This window comes from Euleptes europaea, chromosome 2 (assembly GCF_029931775.1).
Source record: "Euleptes europaea isolate rEulEur1 chromosome 2, rEulEur1.hap1, whole genome shotgun sequence".
NCBI lineage: Eukaryota > Metazoa > Chordata > Lepidosauria > Squamata > Sphaerodactylidae > Euleptes > Euleptes europaea.
This window is the reverse complement of record NC_079313.1, coordinates 71,290,535-71,310,085: the sequence shown is the minus strand read 5'-3', so window position 1 is coordinate 71,310,085 and position 19,551 is coordinate 71,290,535. Positions and strand designations below refer to the sequence as shown.

General features: G+C 39.6%; 1 protein-coding gene across 4 annotated transcripts in view; it reads left to right on the top strand.

The window, feature by feature from the left end:
* Positions 1-19,551, top strand: part of OSBPL9 (oxysterol binding protein like 9) — a 77,594-nt gene that overhangs the window by 55,416 nt on the left and 2,627 nt on the right. For 3 of the 4 annotated variants that reach the window (XM_056845482.1, XM_056845484.1, XM_056845485.1), the window contains 10 exons: positions 5,233-5,271; positions 10,637-10,730; positions 11,280-11,384; positions 13,606-13,765; positions 14,799-14,911; positions 15,210-15,328; positions 16,441-16,526; positions 17,157-17,331; positions 18,656-18,740; positions 18,952-19,062. In XM_056845482.1, the coding sequence (XP_056701460.1) occupies positions 5,233-5,271; positions 10,637-10,730; positions 11,280-11,384; positions 13,606-13,765; positions 14,799-14,911; positions 15,210-15,328; positions 16,441-16,526; positions 17,157-17,331; positions 18,656-18,740; positions 18,952-19,062 (1,087 nt within the window). The remainder of the gene's footprint in view (positions 1-5,232; positions 5,272-10,636; positions 10,731-11,279; positions 11,385-13,605; positions 13,766-14,798; positions 14,912-15,209; positions 15,329-16,440; positions 16,527-17,156; positions 17,332-18,655; positions 18,741-18,951; positions 19,063-19,551) is intronic. The other variant, XM_056845483.1, reaches the window with a different exon arrangement.

Here is a 19,551-nt window from a genome sequence, read left to right as displayed (position 1 = left end):
CAATTGCATAAAATAGTAGTGCATGTAGTTACTACCTGGGCTTCTTTCCCATCCTGGTTTACTCCTTAAAAAACTGCAAAACAGTGTGAAAAGGAAATGGCAAAAGGAATGGAGGAAGGGATGAAAACTGGTATGTCAGTAGTGTAAGAAAAGTCACCCAATGCTCTCTGATCAGTACTCCCTTATTTTGGTCCTCTGCCCTTAGAGTGATAAACTTTGAAACCTGTAATATTAGGCTGTGCCTTTCAGCACAGCATCCAGTAGATTGGCACCAAGGTAAATGTTTATACCTTGCCACTTTGTTATCATGTGATGACTGAATTGTGCGAATTAGAAGTGCCCTCTGACAGGTACGACTGAAATGGTTGATGTTGCCCTTATCTTCTGCAGCTGAACTGGTGCTACATCTTAGATGTGATAATATATGAAGCATAATCTGAAGATTTAGTTGGATGTTAGACAGGAGGAACTTTGGTTGAATTAAGATTATTCTTCACAATTCCATACCTGTCTTGTTTTATATCAATCTTCTCAAGCCATTGAGGTGGAGTGAAACATTCCAAAATTAAGGCACAGTTGGTATGTGGCTGTCCACAGCAATGCTTTCCTGGCTCCAAATATAGTGGGAAATTTTGGATGTTAGTCTTAACAACCAGAATGAGGAGCTGAGCATCACCAGAGGCGTGAGTTATGTAAAAAAAGATTCAAGAAAAATCAAACTAGTTACTTGTTGAGACCACCTCAGAGACTTGAAGGCTGCCTCCCTGCCATGGCAGTTTAGTCAATGCTTGGCTCTTTCTTTGCTCCTCACAAAAAAAACATCTTCTAGTAGGAAGCCATGTGAAAGTTGTGCTCTTCATAGCAGGGTCTCCTAGGAGTCCCCTCACTCTTGAGAACACCTTCTGTTATGGCTCAGGCCTCTTCTGTTGCTGCCTTGGGGCTGTAGAACAGCCTACAAGAATGGGTGAGACAGGCACCTACCCTTGAGGCTTTCCTACACAGCTATAAAACAGAACTATGTAAGAGAGCCTATGGGGCACCTTAAAGGTCAGTTATGTGTTAAATAGTTTGACTAGAAGATCATTTTTGTATAGTATTTATTGTTGCACATCTTATGGCCTGATTGAGTCAGGAGAAAGTTGGCATATATAAATACCCTTAATATATATATCGGAAGTTCATAGGATAATTCTCAAAATGCCTGGCGCCGTTTTCCAGCTTGGTATGTAAACTGACATTACGGATCTACATATTAAAGAATCCCTGTGGGACTACACTTCATTAAAACATTTCCACCCTGCTTTTCCATCAGACACTTAAGGTGAATGAGCACCTTGTTGGCAAGTACCACAGGGTTTGTCCTGCCAAGTGATTCCTGCTCTATTGCCTTCCCCACCAAGTTGTCTACAGCAGCCATCTGCAAACAGCAGCCATTTCCAGGGATCTATATGGGGGTTTCTCAGCAGTTTATCAGGGCTGCTCAACAGACTCATTGGGGCAGCAATAAAAAGCACTGCATTATCTAATCATAATAAAAACAAAAACAGTAGTATCCATTAGTGGGCTAGCTTTCTAGATTTTTATAGTACTGTGCTTTGCAGAGCGAGCACAAACCCAAGTTTGCTGGTTTTGATGTGACAGTAAAGTATGATGTCTTCCTATTGGGGACCCAAAGCAGCTTATGTCATTTCCCCCTCAGTCCTGTCCTCACAACAACCCTGTAAAATAGGTTAGGCTGAGTGTGTCTGACTGGCACAAGATCACAAAGCAAGCTTCCATAGCAGACTGGGGATTTGAACGTGTGTCTCCCAGATCTTGGTTCAACTCTCCAACTGCTGCAGCATGAAGTAATTATAATTAATTACATCTTCTCACTCAGTTTATAATATGTCAGCACAGTGGTTCATCATCATGTCTTGTACAGTCCTGTATGGTGTGGAACCAAGGTGGCCATATTACATGCCTATTTTTCTCGGAGGGGAAACTTATGACACCTGTTGGTGTTTTATTTCAAATAATGTGTCCCAGTAATATACAATGAATGACTGTCGCATCTCAAAGGCATCCTATGGGACAGTACTCTAAAAAGAACTGAACCGATTCCAGTGTGAGCAGGAGATAAGAGCTCTGATGGGGCCTTTGTGTCTCCTTGGCGCTGCTGGCTCCAGCAGCCTCAGCTTTGGTTCCAGTTCCTATCTGTGCCTCCTGCTTTGGTTCTAAGGACACACATCTCTTCTTGAAGCCAATTAGAACCACTCTCAAAGAAGGCCAATTGGAACCACTCAAAGAAAACAAACTCCTCTTTGGTCATTCTACTCAGTCAGTTCCAAGAGAGGTCGTGGAGTCAATGCCTGTCCCCAAGACTTTATTCCCCTCAAGGTATTGAACCTCTCCATCTGTCTCTGAGAGATTCTAGAAAGGGAGGAGCCTGTGCTTCCTATGTCCCCATTATTTTCTTTTGGCAGAGCGAGTAAGCAGTGACTGTCACGCAAACTCTTGATTAAAATTATCAGGTAGTAATTGATGTGAAAGCCCTGGAGAGCTGCTACTAGTCATACTAGATAATTCTGACCTTTGTCGACCAACTTAGTATAAGGCAGCTTCTAGTGTGAGTCTCTGCAGCCCCTGCATTTGCCTGGTACTGAGATGCATGTGGTTTTGTGCCAGAACACTTTTACTTTTTGCATAAGTATGTTGTTGTTTATGCATTCCCATTTTCTTCTTCCTGGTTTCTGTGCACACATAGCTATGCAATCTTGAGCCTGGGCTGAGTGTCCTTTGGAACTTACATTTTGGTACTAGCTTCGCCTGGCATAAGAATAGGGATGCCTAACACACAAGCCTTGAGTGGGCAGAGCTATGCCTTCCAGCTTGATTTTTCTTTGCCTCAGCAGTAGCATTGTAAAGAAGCTTCCCTCACAGAGACCTTGTGATCTGGGCCTTTTGTCCTTTCATAACTGTATCCTTTTCTTTAGTTTTCTTTTTCTTTCCTTTCCTGCAGAGGCCCACATATCTATGGTGCATGGTCCACTTTTTAAAAGTGTTGGCAGCATTATGTTAAATTGCCCAGCTGGGACAATCACAATCAATTGTTGCATCTTCTACTTAGATGAAGAGTACTCATCAGAGTCTTGCCCATGTTACCATAAATTCAATAAGTAAACACTATTCAATCATGCGGCTCAGCTGAGAATAGTTCTTCGGGAATGTGTCTTTGACAAGAACACCAGGCCACCCTTGGCTCCTCCAGTACTGTCTCTTTTACCTGAAGTGCTGGTTACCAAGGAAGTGGTTTTGGTACAGCAGTTGAGACAGGATAGAGAGCAGTAGTATTGAGCCCATTATTTCTCCTCTGAACCAAAGAAGAGAGAAGAAACACCAGTTGTTTCTACCATATAGCTGATTGAACCTTCTGTTGAATCTATTAAATGGCCATCTACAGATAGCCTTTACTTCAGACCACAGTACTGAGTACGGACTCAAAAACCATGGATGACGCAAAGACTTCAAGACAAACTTGCCTTCACCAGAACATAGCACATCTCCAAAGGTGCAGTTCAACTTAGCTTCAAATTGTCCACAAGAGGATAAGTTCCAGGAGGCCTGCGTGACCTTACCACATTATTTTGTCATTCTCCTTGAAGTTGCTCTCCTTGATATAGATGTCCCAGACATTGCTAAGCTATTAAAGGTATCATGGCTCCTCCTGCTTCTCATCATCTAGAGGTGCATGAGACTAATACCCAGGTACTGAAACTCTAGTTAGCAGAATAGAGTCTCATGCCCTTAGAATGATCACTTGTCCTAACCCCTTTTTGCTACCATTTCTGATGGGATGACTATAGACTTTGACTGAGAGTGGAGCAAATACTCTACAGTCTCAAGTACACCTTGGTCTCTGATAAGTGGTGATTGATACTTACAGGATAGGCATTTGCACCAACATTGGGACTGTCTGCCTCCATCTCCAGACAGGAGTATAGTCATATTGCCCAAGACCATCTGGTGGCTTCGCTGAATCTAGTGTCTCCCACCCAGCGGATCAATACAAAACCCAGTTTAGACTAACCTTTGTGCCACATACCTTTATCACAATGTTCTGAACCACTAGACCAAATCATATTGCTTTGGAAGGAACTATGTCTTTACAGAATGCTACAGCATCTGTTCTCTCCCACTCCACTCCAACTTTTACTCCATTACTTTACACATCACCCCCCAAAAAGATGGAGGCCTACATCAGAGATTAAACCTTAGAGCATCACGAAGTTTATCTTTCCCCAAAAGTTTGGATGGTCTCCTTCTCCTCTATCCTATTCCTAACCAAAGGGATGTGGTTGCATCCATACACTCCAGAGAAACTTATTTTCATACCTCCATCTGACCCCAGTGTTGAAAGTTCTTCTGGTTTGCTGTTAGGCATGTTTATCATCAACTGTAGCCACAAAGTGCATGGCTGTGGTAATGGCATGCCTATGTCATCATGTTTTCCCTGCATAGACCATTAGATACTCATGGCAGACCCCTACCTTTCCTGTACAGTCTCTGTACTGTATTTTGCCTTCTGGCAGAAGTGGGGCTCCAGAACAGTGAATTGTCCATTGACCCTACCAGATATGTCCAATTTGTAGGAGCCTTGCTGGACTCTATTCATGCATATGTCTTTCTGCCCCTTGACAGAGCACACATTCTTATTCATTGGCAGGAAAAAAGCATACATGAGTCAGATGTGAATTTTGATGCAAGTATATTTTGTGGTGAATAATATGCTAAGCAGTTGAAGTGCGACTGAACTAAGTTGAAGTGTGTCTGAACCTCTGAGCCAAATGATTTGCAACTGTAGCATAACTTTTTAGAAAGTACTTTGATGGTAATTTTTTTTGAACCAATAAGAAATATGATGCACGAGCGTCTCCTTAAAGCTGTTTAAGCATTTACAGTTGTTGCTTCTTGATATTCTGCAATGGTTATTCCAATAACTATTTAGTATAGTGCCTATGACATATCTGTTTTGCAAGCAAGGGCTTTTAGTATTGATAAGAGTGGAGCGAACTCTTAAGGAATGGCAAAAAGGACAAGGTTTCATGTGGTTAAGTGATTTCTTCCTTGTGAGGGAGATGGTAATTGTAGGAGATGGTAATAGGGTTTCTCAGGACAAATACATCATTGTCATTTAAACAATGATACTTATAAACAATTGATATGTTAATATTTTTAACATTTTTCCTTAAGGACCAAAGTAATGAGGAGAAGCACGCAGATGGACTTATAGTAAGTTTAAACATAATATTTTATTTCCCTTTATTTCTGCAGAATATTAACACTACAGTCATGTGAGCACATGGACTTGAATGTCCACTCTCTTTTGCCATTTCTTTCTTCTAGTCACTTTGTTTGTCTTCAAATATATTTGTCACTTTCTTAAATTTTCAAAAATGGATAGCCTGCTCAAAAATTAAGAATATTAAACTCCAGCTTTTTCTTGTTTTATAACACTGCCATTTCATTAACAAAAAAAGATTAAAACCAGCAATATAAATATGAAGAAAATGGGTTACTTGAAATACAATACCATTTTGTCAGAATGGCAGCCGGTTTCTCTAGAACCTGGCTTCTGAAGTGCAGGTGGACAAAAGTTCTATCAAGTTGCTTTCTCATACATAATTTTCATGTAGATTCTATATCTGTCTTCCATTGATACATATTTCCTTGACTTCTTTTCTTCTGAGTTGTAAATTCAAATACTAACACAGAATTTTCTGTGCAACTTGATTTTTCCATTTCTGAAGTTATCAAACTTGAAAGTCTTTGGGGCTAGTGCCCTTGATGTATAGTAAAAGGAATAAACTGCTACTGTATAATAGTACTTATCGTGTCAGGGTTTTTTTGTGAATCTAAAGTAACTTCTGTGTTACATTGCCTATGAAGCATAATGCCAATACTGTAAAATTCTGTCCAGGAAATGAGTAGTAGCAGATCTAGCTTTTTTATGGGGTTGAAACATTTCCCTTGTTAGTTGTATGACTTCACATGTGTTTCACAATTATTGCCTGTGTAAATTGTGCTGATCTTGGATCAGACTTTGTATCTAAGTGAAGTCTGAAAATAAGATGTGTATCTATATACAGTCAGATATATTGGAATAAATACATCTAAATACTGCTGAGATTGGTGCTCTGCCTTCTGGGCAGTACAATGGCTGCTCACAAGAGGTCATTGCCTTGGGACATTGGATCTGGGTTCAAGGGGTTTCAGCAGAGTAACAAATATGGTAAAAGAGACCTTGGTCTCTTGCAACTTTTAAAGTTTCCACTCCATAACATTAGGCTCCTGCCAGCCCCAAAGACATATGTATTCAATTATTTCTATTTGCTTGGACTTTGTTGTTCACACTGTGGGTAGTGACACATGCAGTAACACCTAAGCTGGCTGCAAATGTAAGGTGGGGACAACATTTGGACATTTTGCTGTTGAAGAAACGACTTGTAGAATTTATCATGGTTGTGTGGACAGGAAGATGCAGGACTATGTTGCCATGTACCTTTAACAGGAATACTTGATAGTTTCTGTAGCAAGTGGTTGGGGGGAAATGCAATTAATACTCTTTGAAATGGTCACACAAAAATGTGCTAGTGCAACAGGTTTCCTGCAGTGAGAGTATAGGGGGTGGTTTTAGAGTATTGAAATCCTATCATGCACCAGGTGTGGGTTGAAACTTTGAAAGACATGTAGTCAAAGCAGAGTTATTCTACAGTAAACACGACACAGTGTTCCTTCTGATAACTGATGTCAGTTTTATTTCAAGCTTTTTTTGATACAGTGCTGGAGAGCTTGGGAAAAGGGCCCTTTGTTTCGTTCCAAAAACGTTAACATAGTATGGTTCAATTTAATTTCGCATACCCAAAGTCTTGCCTCTGCAGAAGGACCTGTTGGAGGATCCTAGCATGACTAGTTTGGGACAAATAAAAAAAATGCTGCTGTTAAATAACAGAGGTCATTTGACTACTGATTCCTAACAACTTAGTATCTGCATCTGTTTAGTTGCTTTTTCTGTTTGGGGAAGGGGGGTCAGTCACTGGTACATTTTTCTCTAATAACACCTTACAACAGGATTTTTGGAATGTGTTATTAGTATGAGCTACCATTGTAACAAAGCATGTGCTTGTTCAGAATTGTCCCTGTTCTTTGGTTCTTACTGCTGTTCTTCCACAGGTGCACAAATTACAGTTGCTCTGGTGAGGTTAACCAGAGGCAGTATTTATTGCAGTGGGATGCCAAGTAATCAATTTCACCTCCACTGTGGCACATTAAGACTCTTATGTCTGACAGTATTAGCAATCAACAGTAACTTTATAGGTAAACAAAATACTATATTATATTGTAACTATATCTTACAGCATTGAAGGCCAGTTGAGTCTCTGAGTAAAAATAAAAGGAGTAAGAAATAATACTGATATTGTGGTGAGGGTCTACTATAGACCACCAAGCCAGGCAGAGGACTTGGATGATACACTCCTAGACCAGATTGCAAGATTTTCAAAGTGACAGAACATAGTGGTCTTGGGAGGTTTCAGTTACCCTGATATCTGTTGGAAGTCAAACTCCACTAAAAATAAAAGTTCTAATTCCTAATTTGTCTTGCTGACAACTTCATTTTCCAGAAGGTGGAGAAGAAAACAAGGGGGTCTGCTGTCTTAGATTTGATTCTCATCAACAGGGAAGATCAGGTTGATGGAGTAAAAGTAGTGGGCACCCTGGGTAGTAGTGACCATGTAATTTCGGAATTTAAGATCTTGGGGAAGGGAAAAGACATATAGGTTGATTTTTTAACACACTCAAAGTTATTCTGAGTAGAATCCCATAGTCAGAAATCCTCAAGGAGAAGAGAGTTCAGGAGGGGCAGGAGTTTCATAGAAGTGAGATATCAAAAACACAATTACAAGTTATTTCAATGAGATGGGAAAATGGAAAGAACTTAAAGAAGCCAGGAGTAGAGGAAATGCTTATTAAATTTGCAGATGATACTATATTGGAAGGGGTAGCAAACAGAATAGACAAACAAGATTCAGGATGATCTTGACAGGCTGGAAAACTGTTCTAAAACTAACAAAATAAATTTCAACAAATACATAATTATAGGATGGGGAGACTTATCTTGACAGTAGTACATGGGGAAAGGATCTAGGGGTCTTAGTAGATCATACTCTGAGTGTGAGTCAGCAGTGATGTGGTAGCTAAAAAGGCAAATGCAATTTTGGGCTGCATCAATAGCAGTATAGTGTCCAGATCACACAAAATGATGGTGTCACTTTGCTCTGGTTAGACCTCACTTGGAATTCTGTGTTCAGTTTGGGCACTACAGTTTAAGAAAGGTGTTGATAAGCTGGAACATGTCCAGAGGAGGGCAACAAAGATGGTGAGGGGTCTGGAGACCAAGTCCTATGAGGAAAGGTTGAAGGAACTGGGTATGAGGAGGCAATTGAGAGATCGATATGATAGCCATCTGCAAGTATTTGAAGGGCTGTCATGTAGAGTATGGGCAGAGTTGGTTTCTGTTGCCCCAGAAGGTCAGACTAGAACCAGTGGGTTGAAATTAAATCAAAAGTGCTTTTGGCTAAACATTAGAAAGAACTTCCTGACAATTAGAGCGGTTTCTCAGTGGAACAGGCTTCCTTTAGGGGGGTGCTCACCTGTGGAGGTTTTTTAGGAGAGGCTAGATGGCCATCTGACAGCAATGTTGATTCTGTGGCTCACTATGAAGTTAGGCAGATTGTGAGGAGGAGGGCAGGAAGGGATGAGAGAGTGCTTGGCTATTGTTGCTCTTTATTGTATGCCCAGGGAAACGTCAATCGCCACTTTGGGGTCAAGAAGAAATTCTCCAGGCTGGATTGGCCAGGGATCCTGGAGGGTTTTTTTGCCTTCCTCTGGGCACAGAGCAGGGGGCACTGAGGGAGTGGGGGTGGGAGGGAGCTGTGAATTTCCTGCATTGTGCAGGGGGTTGGACTGTATGATCCTTGAGGTCCCTTCCTGCTTTATGTTTCTATGTTTCTTATGCTTTGTCAGCTAGTGTTCACATTCTGTTAACATTAATTAGATTACATTAGACTGCTTTGTAAGCAACAGTGGGCTATCTCAGGCTCATTCAAATATTATTCACTTATAGAAGACTAGTTCTACTATTTTGCCATAATGCGTTATTTCATTATCAGTTACATTTTGTGCAAATGTTAATTGTTCATCATCTGACTTATGCTGTCTAGGCTGGAGCTGTTCAATACCTGTTGTTCAGTTTTCCCCAAGACATTTTGTCCATCTGTGGTGTCCTTTATTAATTACCCTTACAGTTTTTAAATGAGAGAGATTGAGTGGTCTTTTGCTTGCTTACTGTAAGAAATGTTTAAATTACTCTGAAACACTTCCTTGACTCCTCCTCCAATTCATTTTCTCAACAAACCTTTTAAAATGTGTGCTGAAAACCCAGTAATGCTCTTTCTGATAACTTTGTACAGAGATAAATGTATCTGCTGGTACTCGACTACCTTACCCTTCCTTCTGATCCTAAAGGACTCTCATTATTTTCTTGTTGCTCTCAATGCACTTGATGTTAATGCTCAATTGTCAGTCTGTGCTGTGCCTAATCCTCATTTGCTGTTTTTTTCTTTTTCATATGACCTGGCATAATAACTTGATTTTAAATGGACTACCTTGTATTAGGTTCCTTTTGCTGTTTTTCTGCTCTTGGTCTTCCTTTCATTTACCTCCCTGACAGTTTATTTTATAAATTAGAGGAGTGTTTTTATAATCGAGTTTCGGTGCTTTTGAGTGACATCATGCACCTTTTTGGCAGGGTTTGGAGAAAATTAATAAAAAACAGAAGGCTGCTTCCCAAAAGGGTGAAACTTGCTATTTAATAAATATTTAATAAATATAGCAGAGCACTGACATTCCATTGTCTGTGTACATAATTTGCCTAGTGCACAAAATCTTGCTACCTCTTCAAAATTACAAGAGATTGTGAAATAACAAACCTATTCCTTGTTACATCTACGGCGAAGAGTATACCTGCTGCCCTTAGTATGTATTGTGAATTTCCAAATTTTTCCAACGTGCAAACTAGCACAAATTATTGACTTTTCTTTCTTAAAGGATGATGTCTTATGGTGGTATTATGCTCTGATTTAAAGACACTTCAAGATTGGCAAGTGTGTTGGCTTGTGAACAGATTTTGTCTAATGATATTGGCTGTACCAGGTGTCAGGGGAAAGAGATAGAGTTGTCCAAACATACTATGAACTAACATAGAGCAAGATCAAAGAAAATCTTTTGTATTCACCTAGCCTGCAAACTGTTTTATGGTTAGGTTGAAGCAACTTGTCTCATTTATAATGTTGCAATCAGTGAGGGATAACAATGAAAGAAGAAAAGGCACATGAATGTTGCCTCAAGTAAGTTGACTGTAATACACTGTAATAATCATTTTTCTGTGTAGACTGCTTAATACTTGAGGGAATCTTTTTACACTTCCTCTGTCACTTTGCCTTTCTCTCAGGATTTTGCTGCTGCATTTGAAGAGTTTTTACACAGAGCACATAACAGTGTTCCTCAAAAAAAGTTTGACTTTTGTTTTGTGTCACAGAGCACTATTAACCCTGTTGATGCAATCTATCAGCCTAGTCCATTGGAACCTTCGGTGATCAGCACAATGCCCACACAGACTGTCTTACCTCCAGGTATAATATTTGAAGAATGCTTGCAGAATTTTTTCCTGAATTACTGGCAAGTAACTAATTGTTAACTTGTTTAACAATTTAATTGTTAGCCAATGGACTCTGTTGCTTTAATTCACCTGCTTAAATTTTGGAGACCACTTCCTCCCCTAAACCTAGTTTTCTTATTGAAGTGAATATATTTGGGAAATACTTTTATAAAAAGGACAAGGATTTTACCTTGGTTTGTGTAACTAATGTATAAGCTCCTGGTGCTGTGCTGTTGCTTTTCCAAAAGTGGGCTGATATATACAGGGACAAAAATATAATGACAGTTTCCTGTTGATTTCAGGTGGACTGTAGTTTTGTGTTTAGTGGATGTGGTGGGATTCCCCATTTTAAAGTTCATTCCATGAAATTTCTTCTATTTGCATTCATTTTCTTGAGTCCCTTTTTATATTCATGCATTTTAAGGACAATAGCTAAAAATAGGAATAGAGACGGAGCTGTGCATGGAGGATGCAATAGCAACATTGATAGCAAACCATCTCATTTGTCTTTAAAACTGTTTAGAAGCAACTCAGCTTTGCAAATCAGAACAACGACCTTCATCCCTGCCTGTTGGACCTGTTGTATCATTACTTGGAAATCACCAGACTCCAACACCTAATAGTACAGGTACAGTACCAGTGTTTTTCTGTTTTGAAACATGAAAATTATTCCCAGCTTTACATTTGTGAAGATATAAAAATATATACGTTGTCATTTAAAGGAAGACCTCATACCAGGTAATGGAGTGGTATATTTTAATGGAAAATTCCATAGGCCACCTTTTCTCCTCAGTAGGAAGGATTGAAAATAGGTTTTTCAGGTCTCCTGCTTTGGTGGGAGACCGCCCAGTGCTGGTCAACTGGGCAGTGGAAGAAAAATGGCAGGTGATCACTAGTTACACAATGATGTCACCTCCAGCACAACTAAAAGTGACACCATTGCTTTGCCAGCAATACTCTGTCGTCTAGATAAAAACTCTGTGGTTTTCCTTGTGGATTTTAATAAGATTGACGCGTCATTTTGTGTTCTGCTTGAATACTGTTTGATGTGTTTTTTTTTAAAGAATATTAGGGATTACTATATGAAGCTGCTTACTATGGATCAGGCATTTCCCTATACTTTGGAATCTCTGTTTTATTTGCTTCAAGGTAATGGTCCTAAGATTATTTAGGCAGTGGCAAAATTTGTCTCAGTCCTTTTATCCCTTACGTTCAAAAAATGAAGAACATGAAATTTTTCTGCTGCTCAAGATTTGTAAAGCAATGAGCTTTTAAGGGAATAAAAGGAAAGGAAAACTCTATGGTTAAACGATAGAGTTTTGGCTGAATCCTAGAGCATTGCCATAAACATGAAGATGTCACTTCCAGGCCAACCAGAAGTGATATCACTGCATCCGCTAACATCTGTATGTCGTTGGTGAGAAGGCCCTCCCAAACTGGTGAGTCTTCCTTTAGTTGCCAGCCTTGTGCTGGCAGCCTTAAAGGAAAACCATAGCTGAAGTTTCTAGACAACTGTCTAGCTACCTGGTCATGCATCCACCCTCTCTTCTGAGAAGCTTCCAGTTACAGTAAAATCCTTAGTTGTGTCCAGTGGATACAGCAAGGTCACATTATGATGTTGGATCACACTTGCACATATGCCTGGGAGCAGCTGGACAGTTTTGGGCTACCTTCATCACATACAGATTGTATTGCATTACACGGTGGCTTGGAGAGTAGGTGGTGGAGATGCTGACTGCATGGGCATGGACAACTCTAAAATGATGGGAACCTACAAAAGTAACACACAAGAGGAAAGCCTGAGAGGTTCTCTGAATTCTTTCTCTGAAATATGTCAGACAGGTATATCAGAACAGACTAAACCCATAGGTACTCAGGTTAGACTGTGGGGTATGAAAAAGTTTACATGTGCCAAGGGACTTGAACTCTCCGTTGTACTCATCTATTAAAAGAATAATCTGCTTTCAAATTAAGCCCTTCTGTAGAAAAATCTTTCATGTCATTCTTTTTGTTCACACCAACAGTGATGGCTTCGTACTTGTCTTTTTGAGCATCCATTTGATGTAATTCGTTCTACGGGGCCACCACATTTGTCATAGCAATTCCAAATAACTAAGTAGTCAGCAGTGCTTAGTTGGTGACAGGCTGTATGTTAGTATGAAAATAAAAGTCTCTAGCTTGCAATTGTTTAACACTTCTTTTCTGTTTGCCTTCATAATTCTAATCCAGCATGAGTGGCCTAACAATCTAAATTAGAAAGGATTTTTCTCCTTGTGTTTCAAATCTAAATTACAATTGGGTGATCCCAGGCTGGTTTAGTCCTACATGGTGCAGGTGGGTTTGGGTGTTAATCCTTCTACCCTTGCATGGTTTCATCTGCTGAAAGCAACCGTTGGAAGGGGGGGGGGACGCAGGCCCTGCCAATTTTGTGTTTCTTTTTCCAGCAGTGTGGGAAGGTCAGTTTCCATAGGTGAAACCATGCTGAGTTGAAAGGATTAAACTTCCCTTCCCCCTTCAGCGCCTCCAATCCAAGTTAGTCTCACACAGGACTGTGGTTTACTTTTTTCAAAATGCTTAGATGATCAACTCACCAATCTCTTGGCATCTCCTCTTGTTTGACCCATACTCTAATCTGAATTTGGGACTTTTGAGTTAGCAGGAAGTGGAAGGAAGACAGTTGCAATCAGTCACCTACTGAATTCTTACCATTTTACTGATTTATTTATTTATTCACAAAGAGCATGCCCAGGTCCTGTTTCAAATAGTGATCGATTTTGTATGTGTTCAGTTACACTGAAATAACTTTTTCACAAGCTACATGTCCTTTGTAATTTGCATAATCCTTACAGGCAGTGGGCAGTCGGCACCAAGCAGCAGCTTAACTTCTCCAAGCCATGTCAATCATTCTCCAAATACAGTTCCAGACTTCTCTTATTCCAGCAGTGAAGATGAATTTTATGATGCTGATGAATTCTATCAGAGCAGTTCATCCCCGAAGAGGTGCTTAGAGTAAGTGATGGGAAAACTTACACAACTTTTCACAGTTTGTCTCAAGCAGAAATTGTGTATATCTGTTGAATTACGAACCTCTTCGATTGTCATATGTTGCAGAAATAGTTAAGGACTATATTTTTGCCCAATTTTCTCAGGGTTTTTTTAAGTACAATGTCAAGAATAGTTTGTGGTCTGAAATATTCCACTGATCAGGTTAAATCCATAATGAGGGTTACATAACTACAGAATAGCAGTTAACCCTACAACATGCATATAGAAACTATGCACTAAGTCATGTCAGTCTTAAATAGAGGTTGGATTTTCATCCATAAGAACTGGAATGAGTGTGAGTTGGAAGTCCCCAGTTCTCTCCTCTGTTATGACCTTGCCAAGTTGGCTTAGTAGGCAAGCCATTCTTCTCTTAATCTATGCTCCACATCTGCAGTATGGTGATAATACTGGTGCACCTTAAAGGACTATTGAAAAAAATCAGAGCACTGTTGCTGGCCCCTGAAACCCCTTCAGACAGCAGCATAAGGCCAGCATGTGCATCCATGGTGTAAGCCAAATGGCATAAGAATGGGCTGCTGTAGCTGCTGCTGTTAAACCTAGGTAAGAATCACCATTAGGGGTGTGTGTGTGGGTCGGGGAATGCATCACTTCTGCATCCTGGCTGATAATTGCCTGGTTCTTTTGCTACATCTCCTCCATTACCCCTTCTGTGGCAGAGAAGAGGGGGGAGAGAAACCTGGGGCAGGAAAGGGCCACCTCCTTTGAAGCTGGTCTTCCCCTATAGCTTGGGGGTGCCAGAAACTGTGCCTCTAAACCCCCTACCTTATCTAAGATATGGAATGGGGAGAAGGAAGACGAGACAAGCATTAGCCTTCTTCTGTCTGTTTTCTGTTCTTCAGAACTGCACTTGTTCCTTCTAGGTTTTGGAATTTATGCATATGTTTTTGCTACTCCTCAAGAATGTGAATTCTACTTTATCTGAATTCTTGAAATGTCTACATATGTTTAATCAAAATAGTCCTGTATCTTTCTCCAGCTCTTCAGGGTCAGGGGCAGTCCTAACTCGAAGCAGCACAGGAAGTAGTATGAAACGCCCGGACACAGCAGAATCCCTCAATTCTTCCTTGTCTAATGGGACAACTGATGCTGGTAAGCGATTCACCAACAATCCAGTACCAAAAATATTTCATGTACAAATTCTAACACATTTAAAAGCTGTTAATACACTCCATGCAGAAAAAGGCAGCTCACCCACTTGGATATCAAGTATGAGTTCCAATAGTGGAAAAACCTCTAACCACCTTTTACGTACTACTTTTCAAGACATCTCTGTTAAAAAATTAGTTACGGAGAATAACATGTTTATATGCCAGTTTAGATGTGTATATTTGGTGGTATTTTATTAAATATTTCAGAAAGCATTGTTGAAGGTGATTTATTTTCCTAGATCTTTTTGATCCACACGATGATAAAGATGATGATGCTGAAGGAGAGTCAGTGGAAGAACACAAGAGTGTGATCATGCACCTTTTATCACAAGTTAGGTTAGGGATGGACCTAACGAAGGTAAGATTACAAATGAGCTTCATGAACAATGTTAAATGAGTGTTCTATTGGATTTAATAAACTCAAAATGAGACAGGATGACTGAGTAATCAAAGGTCTGATAAAATATAGAATGGTGAAGTAAGATCAAACTTTTGTGTTTTCCCCAGTCGGTTATTTGTAACTTCGGTAGTAGAATGATTTAAAACTAGTATAGATACAGTCTCGTGCCTAAAAAAGAAAATAGTGCACATAGTGCTTCCTATTTGTTTCCCATTTGTAAGTAATCTGTAAAAAGGTTGTGATGTTCAGAACTGTACATACTTTAATTATGGCATTTGCTATTATTGGGAAGCCTAGAATTTTTGCATTGATAGTTTCAAGCTATACTACGGGGGAAATCTAGTTATTAGAGGGGAAAGTTTTGATAATTAAAGATGAAAATTAATGGGACAAGCAGTGCACTCCCACTGAGACTTGGGCATGTTACTTTCACTGTGTGCTTTGAATATTATGTTCCCAATATTCCTTAGACAATCTGTAATGAGTAACATATAAACAAAGAAATAATTTAGAATATTTTGGTTGCAGTACTTCACCTCCACCCAAAAATGTATGGGTTTGTAGATTCTGTTCCATGGTTATCTTTAAATCATATAATACTAACTTGCTTCAGAGTAGTGCTTTCCAGAATCTCCAAACAAGATAAACAGTTCATCTTTCAGAGTATATTACATTTACAGTGAATAAATTCAACCCTTAAGTCAAAATTCTGAAAGTACTGGATGGAAGCTCTTTATTGGACTCTCCTCAGACTCTTTCTGTTATGAGATATTGAATTAGTTTTCTCTGAAAGGGAGAATCCAAACCATTATTTCCCTTCTTTAAATTTTTCTTATTTGATAGATGATTGTATAAAAAGAGCTCCTATGGTAGAAATCCTAGAAGAGGCAACTGCCTTTTATCTGGTATCTGCCAAATACAGTAATGCATTGAATGGTGGTAGTAGAAATATGTATAAACAGAAAATTATTTAACTCAAGTAAAACAAGGTTTTGCCATAGCTGAGAATTCTACTTTAGGGTATACCATTTATATAAAGTATGTTAAAAACTTCTATGTTGTTTCTTCAGGTAGTTCTTCCAACTTTTATTCTGGAACGGAGATCCCTCTTAGAAATGTATGCTGACTTCTTTGCTCATCCTGACTTGTTTGTGAGGTATTTAGGCTTTTGATTACATATTGACCTTGTCTGCTTACTACTGACTTGCATTTATTCCAAACCTAGGCAAGTCCATCAAGTTTCTATAATCATCCAAAATATATGATCCCTTCCTGTTTGCTTGTGGGATTAAGTGGCTTTTGGCAGTATAGTGCTACGCCATGGTAAATGTGCAGTCAGTCCAGACAATCTCATCCTCTATTATTTATGAAGAAGAATGTCTTTCAGGTAAGAATGGCAGTGTTCTGTGAGTATAGTTAGGTCAGCCAGCGTGGTACAGTGGGTAAGAACAGTGGACTCGCTCCTCCACATGAGCGGCAGACTCTAACCTGGAGAACCAGGTTTGATTCCTCACACCTCCACATGAAGTCTGCTGGGTGACCTTGGGCTAGTCACAGTTCTCTCAGAACTCTTTCAGCCCCACCTACCTCACAAGGTGCCTCTTGTAGGGAGGGGAAGGCGATTGTAAACCGCTTTGAGACTCCTTATGGTAGAGAAATGTGGGGTATAAAAACTAACTTCATCTTCATCAATCAGAACTTATCAGCCTGGTTTTAAATTAGAATAAACTTTATATATTTTGTTTGGTTTCAGAATAACATTAATAACTTCTTGTGTTTTCTCTAGTATTAGTGACCAAAAAGATCCAAAGGACCGAATGGTTCAAGTGGTGAAGTGGTACCTTTCAGCATTCCATGCAGGAAGAAAGGGGTCTGTTGCTAAAAAGCCTTACAATCCCATCTTGGGAGAAATTTTCCGGTGTCACTGGGTGCTGCCAAATATTGAACAAGAAGATAATATGGTTAGTAAAATTATCCAAGTGACTTGTATTTGATAGGGAGTATTCTCCGACCATCTCAGAATGATGTTCTTGAACTTTTGTTATGCTGGCAAATGTTCACATTTTAAGTTCAGGATGCCTTGAGTCTGATATGTGGTTTTTTGTGTTCAGCATTCACTCACCATGCTGTCTTTTGCAAGTAGGTTGATGACTTAGTATTGGCTGTAGGATCTTTTTAAGAATTGCCTGGAAGCCTTGCCTGGGAGGCAAATTGCCTGGAAGCCTTGTTAGTAGTAATCTGACTGGCTAAAAGAGTCTGTTTGGCTCTTTCAGTGTGTTGTTCTCTCCCCCCGCCCGGCACACTTGAATCTAGGACCAGTTAAACCTCTGAGAATATCTTTCCAAAATAGTACTTTTCATCCAGTAAATGTACATTTGTTGATTTGTATATAGAGAACCATTTCGCACCATTTTTGTACCAGGAAGCCAACTGTTTTGTTGAATAATAATGTGGCTATTCTTAGCTATAGGCCGAAAAACGTGTTGCTTTGTATTTTTGATAGTTTTCTGCCTTTTCTAGTGTGAAAGAGAGAACATAAAAAAGCATTAAAATAATAAACATTGCAGAGAAAGCAGGAAATAAAACCTACATCATCTTGGTATTTCTAATAAAAAGGGTAGCTATATCAGTATGTTGCAGCAGAACCAAAAGTGACTTTGAGGTGCATTAAAAATTAAGCATTATTGTGGCACAAACTACAATACACTTGTTAAATTTAAAGTACCACTTTGCTTTTGTGGTAAGGAATCAAGGGAATGCAACCCCCTTGATTCTGCATATATTTTTCTGGAGCCTTCAGTTGACATTAGCCTAATACTCTGAAGATGTCTATGCAAAGATTTTCAGTAAGCCACACTGTGCTCAAATAACTTTATTTGCAAATGTATAGGAAAGAACAGATTGAACAGTTCAGCTGTATTGTGTTTCTTGTATAGAAACCTTCGGTTTCTGTTCTGAAGATCTGGGATTGGATTTCACCCAACTCCACCCTCACCCCCTTAAACTCTTGACTATGGTAGTAGATGTGTTAAACCTGTATTAGCCTTCTAAAATGCTTAAGTAATGATATCCATTTATTCAGAGGGATTGTTTTATTAGTCTTTTATAGCAAAAACAAAAGTGGATTCTGTTAAATGATTTCTAAATGTTATGCCCTGTGTACTTGGAAGATACTCAACTCTTATCCTATCCTGTACTCAAGGCAGCCAAAATCTCTAAACACCATACAGTACATGTGTAAAAAGACTGTCATGTCCAATTGGAACACTTTTTTTTTTTTTACAGGAGACTGTTTCAGATGGACCAATTCCATGGATTACCAAAAACAGTGTAACATTTGTAGCAGAACAAGTTTCTCACCACCCTCCAAGTACGTTATTAATCGTTTGGAGTTTTGTTTTTGTTTTCCTTCAGTAGCATTGTTTTTAGTATTCTGATTGTAAACTTTGCTCACTGATTTTGAAAGTGTGTTCTGGCTTCTCTACAGATTTCTTCCTTGGAAGCAAATATCTGTATCTATCCTGGATGCTATATGTTGAAATCATTGCTTTGTAGTCAACTTATATCTGTTTCTTCTCAAGTTTCAGCATTTTATGCAGAATGCTTTAGCAAAAACATTCAATTCAATGCTCACATCTGGACCAAGTCAAAGTTCCTGGGGATGTCTATTGGTGTTCATAATATAGGTCAAGGTAGGTCCCAGAGACATGTCATTCTCCCCTGAGGCAAGGGGTCTCACCGTCACAATTGCAGCAGTATGTTGAAAATAGTAGCAAAAGGTTTCACTGTCAGCAAGGTGCAACTTCTGTGCCCTCCAGGTAGTTTGTTCTCTCCTTGTCTAGTTATTTCCTGTTTCTTACCACTGTTCTCTCTTCTCATCTAAGAAGGCAGCCATAGCTGCTCCTGCCTTCTTCTCAGAGGATATAATGTTTAGGTAGGACATGATGACTTTGTTCCCCGGATCACATGTGTGTGAGTGGGGGAATCCAGGCTTTTCTGGCTCCTTCTGCATGGTTTAGAGTTTAGAGTTAACTGAAGGTATGCCCTGACATGGATAGCCCAGGCTAGCCCGATATCGTCAGATATTGGAAGCTAAACAGGGTCGGCCCTGGTTAGTATTTGGATGGGAGACCACCAAGGAAATCCAGAGTCAAGCAATGGCAAATCACCTCTGAATGTCT